This window comes from Hylobates moloch, unplaced genomic scaffold (genome assembly GCF_009828535.3).
Source record: "Hylobates moloch isolate HMO894 unplaced genomic scaffold, HMol_V3 SCAFFOLD_4, whole genome shotgun sequence".
Classification (NCBI taxonomy): Eukaryota; Metazoa; Chordata; class Mammalia; order Primates; family Hylobatidae; genus Hylobates; species Hylobates moloch.
The window spans coordinates 112,902,811-112,914,616 of NW_026652279.1; the positions used below are offsets into that span (position 1 = coordinate 112,902,811).

General features: G+C 44.6%; 1 protein-coding gene across 3 annotated transcripts in view; it reads left to right on the top strand.

The window, feature by feature from the left end:
• FAM124A (family with sequence similarity 124 member A) overlaps window positions 1-11,806 on the top strand; it is a 67,996-nt gene that overhangs the window by 24,453 nt on the left and 31,737 nt on the right. For 2 of the 3 annotated variants that reach the window (XM_032150926.2, XM_058437910.1), the window contains one exon: window positions 4,525-5,258. In XM_032150926.2, coding sequence (XP_032006817.1) covers window positions 4,525-5,258 — 734 coding nt within the window. Of the gene's footprint in view, window positions 1-2,267; window positions 2,338-4,524; window positions 5,259-11,806 lie in introns of those variants that run through there. The other variant, XM_058437909.1, reaches the window with a different exon arrangement.

The following is an 11,806-nucleotide window of genomic DNA, read 5'->3' on the forward strand; positions in this document are numbered from 1 at the left end:
ACTGTTGTGCATTCCTTTCACTTGTGCACCCACCTGCGATGCTGGCCTGTTTGAGTTGCCCTCAAGGGCACTGCTGAGATGTGAAGACCTGGGCATGTGCCAACAGGGAGGGCAGTTTCTAGCTTATTCTTCCTCCAAGACCTGGGGCCAGAGGAAAGAAATGTAAGTGGGTGTCCAAGAAATGAAGCTGTTGGCTGGTGGCCAGGAATGAAGGCAGTCAGAATGAGGTGGGAGAGCCGTGCAGAGGGGCCAGGCGGGAGCTGCCGTGGCCACACATGGATGGAGAATGGCAGCTGGCCACTCTGCTGTGAAACGGATACAGTGGAGAGGCGAGCACACTTCTCTGCAGAGCCTGGGCTGATGGGGCACACGGAACTCGGATGCTGGAGTTAGTGCTCATACTCTGTGTGACCTTGGCAGGCTACTTCACCTCCTGTGCCTCAATTTCCTGGTCTCTAAAATGGGGACAATCATAGCACCTCCCCTTTCTATGGTGGTTGTAAGGATTAAACGAGTTCATACATGTAGAATATGGAGAAAGCACCCATGTTAGCTAACATGTCACCCTGTGTACCTGGCCACATGCACACCTGGGGGTGGGATTAGGACCTTGAAGGGACTGCCTGGTGGCCCGGGCAGCTTCTTTTCCCAGACGTTCCTTTACTTCGCATGGCGTTTTTCCCCCCTCATTAAAATCATCTGTCATTTTTTCAGGTAAAATTCTTGATGTCCTTGTTCAAAGCCTTTCTGTCCTTTTCCATTCACGTGGAGCATTCACTGATGTTTAGCAAAGTCGCATGTCTCCACTGTTGGGAGTTCAAGGCACCAGAGAAAAGTGAAATCCATTTAGATGATGTGGTATTTTCTCCTAATTTTACTGGAGTTACTGACTGGCAGAAAATTTCATTGCAGCTTTACTACTTTCGCGTCAACTGTACTTCTGCCGATAGTGTCATGAATGTTCAACCAAACTGAAAGACACCAGGCAGGCAGAAAGGGCAAGCAAAGAAAGGGGCCAGAATGATCTCTGAATTCTGATTGTTTTCCTAGCCATCATGATGAATTTTCATGATTCATGTCTATATGGGGGCACACACTTATCAGATAACTGCATAAAAATGAGAATATGATCTGAAAGTAACTGGCCAATCCTTAAATTCAGCCCTTCACCTACGCAACACTAAGGTCCAGTTGCCAAAGGACATCTCTCCCTGGAAGTCATTTGGGCATCTCAAGCCAAGTGGTCAAGGTGGAACTTTCTGTCTTCTCCCATGAATCTGCCCTTCTTCCTCTATTTCCTATTTCAGTTAAACATCACATCAGATCACTTGTTCAAGCTGGAAACATCAGGGTATATACTCCTCTCCAACTTTTCCTACACCCCACCCACCAGGCCTCTGGGCTCCCTGGCCTGCCATTTGCATCTTTATAGCCTGTGAATCCGTGCCTCTTCTATTTACCCACTTGACTGACTGTCCTGGATCTGTAAGTACTGCTGGGTAACAGCCACCTCCAGTCTCAGTTTCAGGCTTGAAACAACCGTCATTATTATTTCCCATTTGTCTTGGGTCAGCTGATCTGGACCATGCTCACCTGAGTGGCTCTTGCCCTGTGTCTTTGGGTGTGAAGGTTGGCTGATCTAGGGCAGGCTCAGCTAGAGTGGGTCTGTTCCATGTGTCTCATCCCCTTACTGGGACTGGTGGGCTCACCCAACCAAGCATGTTCTTATGGAAATGTTGGGAGCACAGGGAGGCAAGCCAAAACACATGCCACTGCTGTCTCTTTCTCCTGGCCAAAGCTAGGCATATAGTCTCATCCTAAATCAAAGGGTGGGGAAATACGCCACCCATTTAGTGGGAGGAACTGCGTAGTCACATGGCAGAAAGTAAGGATACATGATAGGATAAGGAACTGAAGCCACTAACATAATCTACTCTGCCGAGGCCTTGTCATCTCCTGTCTGGACTCTTCACTAGTCTTCTAACTCCTTATTTTGCCTGTAGCCAACTTTCCCCCAACTTGCTCCTGACACCCCTTCATAAAACCTTCCTTTGCCCCTTATCAACTACTGAATTGAGCTGAGGCCCCATACAGCTTGGTTCTAATCCATTTTTCCAGCTGCATCTATTGCCATGTCTCAGAATTCCCCACGGCCCCCTTCCAAATGTGCTTGTTTTTTGAACAGTTCTATACCTTCGTAAACACTTCCTAATCTCCTTAGCATTGAGGGCATCATGAGCAAGAGGATGTGCTCTGCCTTTACCCTTCAAGACCCAGTTCATATGGTGCCTCCTCCAGGAAGCCTTCTGCAGAGCCCTCCTTCTTTTGTCATATGTGGTAAGTTGGAATTGCTTTATGCTCATTTAACTCATACAAATTTGAGAAAGAATGCATGCTCAGCCAGCAGGAAAGAAAGAGAGAGAAGACAATTTAAAGGATTCCACTTGCCATTCTACTCCATGATTGTGGAGAGCTGAAACTTGACTCTGCTCTCACCTTAGTCATCCTTAAGTTCCAGAAGCCTCTCAGGTTCCCAAAAGCCTCTTGTAGAGTGAAGGGCAGGGTTTGATGAGTAAGGGTTTAGTGTTTAAAGAAACAGACTATTCTCTTATACATGGCCCTGCAGCAAAATGGTTATTTTATGTGGTGTTCAACTAAAGAAACATCTATCTGGACATCTTGTCTTGTTACAAGTTAGTGCTTTATTGGAAATTTAGGAGACTTTCAGTGTCTATAGATAACCTTTTCTTCACAGTGATTTTAGAATCTAGCCCCCACCCCGAGTTACTATTCCATTGTATTCCCTTTAGGCATATATCAGATTTAATTTTAATTTTTGATGTTTGTGTTTCCCCACTCAGTCACAAAGTTCTCATCTTATGGGCTTATGGGTCTTCAGAGGGCTGCTGCCTATGGTTGTGCAGGTTGTGCACTGCACAATTCTCAGGGAGCATGTCATGCCAGAGTATACGTAAATGTACTCCCATAGTGCTTGGGCATACATAATTAGTGCCAGCTTCTTTGTGTCCCCAGTGCCTGGTACAAACTGATTGCTTAACAGATGTGCAAATGAATGCATGAATGAGAGAGAAGACAACAAGCTGGACTGTTTTCAAGTGAGACACTTAATGGAGTCGGGATGAAAATTCAGACAGGTTTTGATCCAGTTAAATTAAAACCATGTTATTGCAGCTGTACATGGTGAAATGGACTTGTAAGCCCACTTGGAATGTCTGCCTACCACAAAAAAATTTTCATCCTGTGACTTGATCAAGGTTATGATTCTGAAAAGCACACCACATTGATAGAACACAATTGACCACATGATCACTCTATGCCTGACACCCCTAGTGGACACTGTGAGGCATGTGTTTTGTAAAGGCAGATGTAGGTTCTAGGTGAATCTAGCCCCCTAAATCACAATTGGCCTAAAGATGTCTCAGTTCCCTTAAATGAGACCTAAAACTTATATAAATGCAAATAGAACCATCTTTTAAAAGAGCAAGCCTTTTATCAGATATAGTTATATGATTTAGAAATATGCCAAGTGTGGCCAAAAAACTGTCACCCCATGGGAAACTGTTGCCAAGTTTAACAGTCAACTTCATGCTTGGAATTCAATACTTTCAGTTGTTCCACCAGAGATCACAGGGAGGGTAACCGACCCATTCAAGATGTGTGGGCTTCTGAGTGGACGTGGCCCAGCAAGGGGCACAAAAGGCAGCCTTTTATGGGTAGTCATGGTCTCACCCTGCTTTCCTTCCACCCTAACCTCAGCCCCAGTAAGCTCTAACAGCAAGAACTCTGTGCTTGGCTCCAGGGGTCAGCCTTCCCTGTGTCTCCAGCAGCAACGTGATCATGGCCAGGCCCCCACAGTAGGGGACGCTGTGGGCAGGACTCATCACCAGCCAGGGCATGACCTGTCTATACAGTAAGCCCCAGGGGGCAAGCACAGGTCTCTCTTGTCCTCCATCATTCGCCTTGTGCCTCACTCCCTGTGAGGCAGGTAGGAAGGAGCCCATGAGTGTGTGTTAACAAAATAAACAAATGAAATAAGCAAACCAGAGGAGTGCATTTGTGTAGGGAACATGTATGGGGCAAGGCCCTGCAGTTATTTCAGGAAATACTAAATGGTGTCCACAAGATGCTATGCCATCTTTTCTAATGGGCCTGTTGTTCCTTCCAAGTCACTGGACTTGACTTTCTGTTTGTCTGATACTTAAATATAAAGTCAAATGTTCCCTATACCAACCAACCTGATGAAATACAGGACCAAGGTTCTCCCCACCCTGTCCAGCTTGGAAACTATTCACGTAGCAACAGCCCTTTCCTCTTTGGCTGCTAGGGTGCTGGCATAGTAGTTTTTATAGGTAAACTTGGGATCAGAAAATCACAGGTCATGGAGTCACTTCAGTTAGAATTTGACTTCTCTTCCTGTCAAGCCAGTACACATCATCGCTGGACACTTTAATGAAATAATCATAATTGTATTCATTCATCCATTCGTTTTTTGCGTGCCTCCAGGTGAGCTTTCCGTTGAAGAGGCGCAGGACCCTTTCCTGGTCAGCATCCACATAATCGCAGACCCAGGGGAGTCCCAGCCCCTGCAGGAGGCCATCGACAACGTCCTGGCGTGGATCCACCCGGACCTCCCGCTGTTCCGGGTGTCCGAGAGGCGGGCGTGCCGGCGGCGACGGAAGCCCCCCAAGGGCGCTCAGCCAGCTCTGGCTGTGGTGCTGTTCCTGCAGGAGGAGTACGGCGAGGAGCAAATCCTGCAGCTGCACCGCACACTGCAGCAGCCGCCCTGGCGCCACCACCACACCGAGCAGGTGCACGGCCGGTTCCTGCCCTACCTGCCCTGCAGCCAGGACTTCTTCACGCTGGCCCCCGGGACGCCGCTTTGGGCCATCCGGCCCGTGCACTACGGCAAGGAAATCGTGCGCTTCACCGTCTACTGTCGCCACGACAACTACGCCGACAGCCTCAGGTTCTACCAGCTGATTCTCCGGAGGAGCCCCAGCCAGAAGAAAGCGGACTTCTGCATCTTCCCGATTTTTTCCAATCTGGATGTGGACATCCAGTTCTCCCTGAAAAGACTGCCCTGTGACCAGTGCCCGGTGCCCACCGACTCCTCCGTGCTGGAGTTCCGAGTGAGGGACATAGGCGAGCTCGTGCCTCTCCTGCCCAACCCTTGCAGCCCCATCAGCGAGGGGCGCTGGCAGACGGAGGACCACGATGGGAACAAGATCCTCCTACAGGTACTGGGGGGACGCCTGTCTGTCTGTTTAGGGGACCCAAGAAACAAGTCAGTTAGCTTTGCCTCAAACCCTATAGTAACAGTCACAGGGCAATGATCAAGGAAGGAATCCGTGACCCTCTGCCCAGCTCCTAGTCGAAGTCAAAGTGGCCTGAAAGTCAGAGGGGGCATGAAAGACTCTTCCCATTGGTTCTTTTCATTTCACTGTCAGCAAACATGTTCCCAATTCTTCCAGGTGCCCCTTCTGTCCTCCCCTATTGGGCATCCACTAAACACCCATGACTTCTGGGGATTTCAGATGAGCTTATAAGCTAGGGAATTTGCTATTAAAGATTCCTGAATCTGTGCCCATGTACTTAGAGAGTTTTTACCACTGGATTCTTCCCTCCCACAAAGGAACTTCAGGAAAGCCCATCTATCTGGAAATTTTAAAATATATATTGATGTTCATAGAGGAGATAGCTATTCTCTTCCTTCAGGTGCCTCCCCCACCTTCTACTCTTGCATCCTTCTACTGCTGGGCAGCAGGTTGTTGAAATCCTGTGATCACTTGGAAAAGGATGTCCCGTTAAACATTTTAAGGAGTAAGTGATGCCTTGGGAGCTTCAGGTTTCACTAAGCTTGGAAGGGGTGAGCGAATTCATTTTAAGTAGGCTGCCCTAGTCCTTCCATGGTAAATTCTTTAGCTTCATTATCAGCCCCCTTTCTCCTCTCATCCTTCCAGTGGTTGTCCCAGACTCATTAGAGATCATTGGTTATACTCAATTCAAAATTCAGCGTGTATATTACAGAACATCCTACATCTGGTCCTACCTGATAAATGCTTTCCAGACCCAGGCTTTCTTGATTTTACAAGTAAATTAGTTCCAGGAGTATAGGGCCTTATTTTTCTGAAAAGCCTCTACCTCTGATGTCTCAATTTTCACGTTTGGCTACCGGAAAAGAGAAAGTTGATAGTGAATTGGGGGACATTGCCTTAAGAGGCAAAGATTGTGGTTACTTGAATCACAGGTAAAGTTTCATCGTTTTTGTTGGTTTGGGCTTTAAGCACCAGAACTATAATCCACATAACATGAAATGAAGTCAGAATTTGGCACATGTCAGATAACTGGTTCAGACTACAGCCAGGCCTCATTTCTCGTCAGAAAGGTCACCTTGAGGTACTTACTATTTATAGGAACTAGATAATTTTCAAACTTCCTTTTGAACTGTGCAGATAAGGAACTAAGTAATGTTTTATTATTCAATATTCTAGCATTTACTCTATAATCCCTTTTGAAATGTGAGAAAAATTGTCTCTGTGTTTGAAGAATGCCAGATCTTTATGCAAAATATAATACAGTTGCACCAAGTAAAAGTTAATGAAATGCAAAGGATATTGTTTATACTAAAAGACCAAAAAGAATGTGACTGTTTCTGAGGTGACTTCTTCCTTTTTGCAGTAATTAGAGCACTTTTTTCTCCTGATCCTTCTAATAAGATAAATAACAGAATGCAGTGTGAAAGCTTGGCCTGGGCTCTGCTCAAAGGAACCATGGAAAGAATATTTCAAAGAAGATCCACATATTTAAATGGCTATAAAATCTATACAGGCACAGGCTTTTGAAGTTAGAGCAACAGAGTGTGAAAGAGTAGAAAAAAGATTTGTATCTTGGGACTCAGGAATGCAGGCCCTTGTTCAAATGGTAATATGTTGAGGAATTAAATGAATGTGGACAGAAAGGACGCGTTACCTCCTCCTGCAAGATTCTCGTAACGTCAAGCAGGTTCCTGTTCAGCTGCATCAGTGCAGATAGCTAGCACGAGATCCACACCTGCCCATCTCTGTAAGTTACTTTCCAAAGTAAAAATTTGTATTTCAGTCTTCAGCAAAATTAAGGTAGTTAGGTCTTGGAAGGAGGAGCAGTCGAGAGTGAACCTTTCTATCCACATTCTCTTTAGCAGCGTATCTTCCCTGAGTGCCATTTTGAACTGTAATGTTTAAGATAAATTTTTTTTTGTTTAGTTGAATGGAGCTATATATTGAAGAAAATCTTGATTGGGTAGTTTTTAGTTGCTTGCTTAAAATACAGTTTTTTTGTTAAGAAAGATTGCATTTATTTCCTCATCCTACACCACTGACTTAACATTCCATATTTTGGGGACTTCCTCCTCCCATTTTAATTCCTCCAGAGAAGAAAAATTGAAACTTTTTTTTTCTGGGATCTACTCAGCCCCTTGTAAGAATTTGGAAATGTGTCGTACTGAGATCAGATAAAATGGAAAGAAAGCTGTCCTCCTCCTGAAACGTATCTTCCCTTCATTCTTGGCATTGCCTGATTCATGGGGGAAGGGCAGGGAGGTAGGTGGGGAGTTACTAGCATCAGGTGTTGCCGAAGATTCCTCTGGAAAATGCAGAGAGGGCATGAAAGACTCTTCCCATTGGTTCTTTTCATTTCACTGTCAGCAAACATGTTCCCAGTTCTTCCTGGTGTCCCCTGAAAGAATTTTGTAGAAATTTGCACTGATGCCTGATGATACTAAACTATGGCTTTGTGGAGTCAAGGATTGCTTTATGAATCTTTCCAGATCCCCCCATAGAACTAAACTGACATTCTACTTTGAACACAGTAGGTTCTCCTTATATGTTTTTGTTTACTTTCTATTAAAGAATATTATTCATTATATATATACCAAAAAGTTCACATTGTAAATATATAGCTCAGTGAATTTTCACAAATTTAACATTTGTATAAGCAGCACACAGATGAAAAAACAGAACAGAGACAGAAACCAAAGAAAAGATTCTTCCTCCCCCACCCTGGGACTCCCTCCACTTAAATGAACATCTTAATTACTCTATATTACATGAAAAGGGGAGGGAGAAGAAATTTCTAGTCCAAAAAAATTGGGCATATGACTATGTTATCCTTTTTTTAATATTTATAAATGGATCTCACATTTAAAAAACTATAAGATGGCTGGCAAAGATAGATATATACCATGAAAGAAGATTAGTGATAACAATTAGATACAAAGGGATTTCAAGTAGAAGGCAAATATTCATAGAAAAATTAGATAAACCAAGTGTGACATCCAAAATGCATGTCAACTTTCTAGAGCTATACTGTTCAATGGTAGCCACTAGCTACATAGTTAATGTCGCCATTAAAATTAAAATTAAAATTTCATTCCTCATTGGCACTAGACACATGTGGCTAGTGGCTACTGTATTGGATAGCACCACTGCAAAATTTTCCTTATCGCAGAAAGTTCTATCAGCCAGCACTGTTCCAGAAATGAGCCCCAAAGTTGACTTTGAGTTCTTGTAGCAGCAAAAGCAAAATGGAAAATCATCAATGATATGATTCAGAGTTCACAAAGGAAAAATCAACTATGCTTTAGATGCACATATTGTCCCAGTTCAGAGTCCTGGAAGCAAAGTCCCCCCAGCATCTCACATGCTCAGTGGTGTCAACAGCCTGTGCTCAGCCGCACCTCTCGAATAACACAGCAGGGGACTCACAAGTCTTTCTTAACTGATGGCTGCAGTGAGGCCAGGTATGCCCAGCCAGATGTAGTTCAGAAAAGCTGCTGCACAGGGGGAGGCTGGGCAAACAGAGTAGCCCCCACTCACACCTTCTGGTGGTTTTGCTTAATCTCAGAGGGAAGAATGCACCTTCAGATACTCTCCCACAATTTGTTTCTCTCAGCCAGGCTTTCAGTAGCTAGTGAGTGTCAGTGAATTAGCCTTTTTTATTCCCAGCCAGGTTCCTGGAGCCTATTCTCTATATGATAGGTAAAGGACAGGCTCATGTGTCCTGCAATTCGGCCATGTGGGGTTGTGCACTGTTCCTTTCTCAGGGAGTCCCGAGCAGCCTGGTAGGAACACAGGCCTGAATGAGTGGAAGGCCGCCTGCCTCTTTTGGAGGCCTGCTACGGGAGTGCTGTGAGCAAGGCCAGAGTTCTCCTTAAGAAGTGACTTGGGGCCCCCTAAAACAACAGACAGAAGCACAGTCCAAGGACCCAAAGCTCAATTCCACAATGAGATTGTGGCTGTACTTTTAGGCTGGAAAATGGTGAGAGCAGGTAGTTCCATGTCTTCAGAGTGGCAAGATAATTTAACAATGGTCTCCAGGTCTATGGAAAAGTTGTTCTGTAGAAGATGCTCACCTCTATCCCTTGGGTCCTTAGAAGGTAGAAAGAGAAAAGAGCTGCAACTAAAGGTTTTAAATAAGGCTTAAAAGGCAGGAAAACCTGACATGGAGAATTATTACCAGTTGAAATGAGTTGCCAGGCAGAGGAGTGGGACTGTTATCACCAGAGAGCTTTTCAGATCTCATCCACACCAGCCAGTATTGCTTATCTTCTGCATGCAGCAAGGAGATTGACTGGGCCGTCAGACACTGGTTTTGTGAGGACAGAGAGACAGATGCCACTGAAGATGTGATGAGGGACTGATGTGGGCTCCAGAGGTTTATTTTGTAATTGTTAGTTGTGGTAAAATACACATAAAATTTACCATTTTAGCCATTTTAAGCCTACAGTTCAGTGGTTTTATTCATTCACATTATTGTGCAACCATCACCACCATCCAACTCTGTAACTTTTTCATCCTGCCAAACTGAAAGTCTGTACCCACTGACCACTTCCCATCCCTCTTCCCCGAGGCCCTGGCAACCTCCATTCTACTATCTGTTCCTGTGAGTTTGACTACTATAAGTACCTCATATCAGTGGGATCATATAGTATTTGTCTTTCTGTTATTGGCTTATTTCACTTGGCATAATGTCCTCAAGGTTCATCCATGTTGTAAAATGTGTCAGAACGTCCTTTCCTTTAAGGCTGAATAATATTCCATTGCAGGAATATGATAGATTTTTCATGTCCATTCAGGATGGACCCTTGAGTTGCCTCCACCTTTTGGCTATTGTGAATAACACCACTATGAACGTGGGTATATAAATGCCTCTTCAAGACCCTGCTTTCAGTTCTTTTGCATGTATACCCAGAAGTGGAATTGCTGGATTGTACGGTAATTGTGTGTAATTTTTTGAGGAAAGAAACCACCACACTGTTTTCCATAGCAGCTGTGTGATTTTACATTCCCAGCAAGAGTGCACAAGGCAGAAACTTGTTTTTTAGGGAAGCAGAGAAAGGCCTGCTCTTCCTGAGGTGAAGCACATGGTATTCTCCACTAGGAGGTGCAGAAAGTGACAGTGGATGGAAAGAGTGGAGCAGACACTGAGATGGGCCTTGTTTTATCTTCACCCTCTACACTCCAGATCTAGACCATTTGTGTGCATGTGCTTATGTGCGTCATCATAAAAGATGCATCAGATCATGTCTCTTTCAAGATTCAGAGTTTCCAAGGGCTTCCCATGGCCCTTGCAGTCCCTTCCAGATCTTCACCAAGGCCTACGGCTCTCTGGCTTTATTTATCTCTCATTTCCCTTCCCTCTTGCTCACTCTCCTTCTTCTACATTGGCCTGTTTTCTGTTCCTCAGATGCAGCGAACTCATTTCTGCCTCAGGACATTTAAACCTGCTGTTCTCTCTACCTGGAATGATCTCCTCCATGATTTCCTTCCCATCATCCAGGTTTCAGAGGGGCCTTCTCTGCCTTCCCCACCTAGAGTAGTTCCCTTTCCCCAACCCTCAGCACTCTGGTTTTTCTTCTCACACACTTAATCACTTTTCCAAATTTTTGTCTTGGTTTTAACATAGTACCACAAACTGGGTGGCTTAAACAACATAAATTTATTGTTTCAGAGTTCTGGAGGCTGGAAGTCCAAAATCAAGGCATCAGCAGGGTTGGTTCCTCCAAAGGTTGTGAGGAAGAATCTGTTCCATGCCTCCCCCCAGCCTGCTGTTGCACTGGCCTTCTTGGCCTTCCTTGGTGTGTAGAAGCACCAGCTTGGTCTCTGTTTTCTTTTTTTTTTTTTTTTTTTTTATTATTATTATACTTTAGGGTTTTAGGGTACATGTGCACAATGTGCAGGTTTGTTACATATGTATCCATGTGCCATGTTGATTTCCTGCACCCATTAACTCGTCATTTAGCATTAGGTGTATCTCCTAATGCTGTCCCTCCCCCCTCCCCCCACCCCACAACAGTCCCTGGAGTGTGATGTTCCCCTTCCTGTGTCCATGAGTTCTCATTGTTCAATTCCCACCTATGAGTGAGAACATGCGGTGTTTGGTTTTTTGTCCTTGTGATAGTTTACTGAGAATGATGTTTTCCAGTTTCATCCATGTCCCTACAAAGGACACTAACTCATCATTTTTTATGGCTGCATAGTATTCCATGGTGTATATGTGCCACATTTTCTTAATCCAGTCTATCGTTGTTGGACATTTGGGTTGGTTCCAACTCTTTGCTATTGTGAATAGTGCCGCAATAAACATACGTGTACATGTGTCTTTATAGCAGCATGATTTATAGTCCTTTGGGTATATACCCAGTAATGGGATGGCTGGGTCAAATGGTATTTCTAGTTCGAGATCCCTGAGGAATCGCCACACTGACTTCCACAGTGGTTGAACTAGTTTACAGTCCCACCAACAGTGT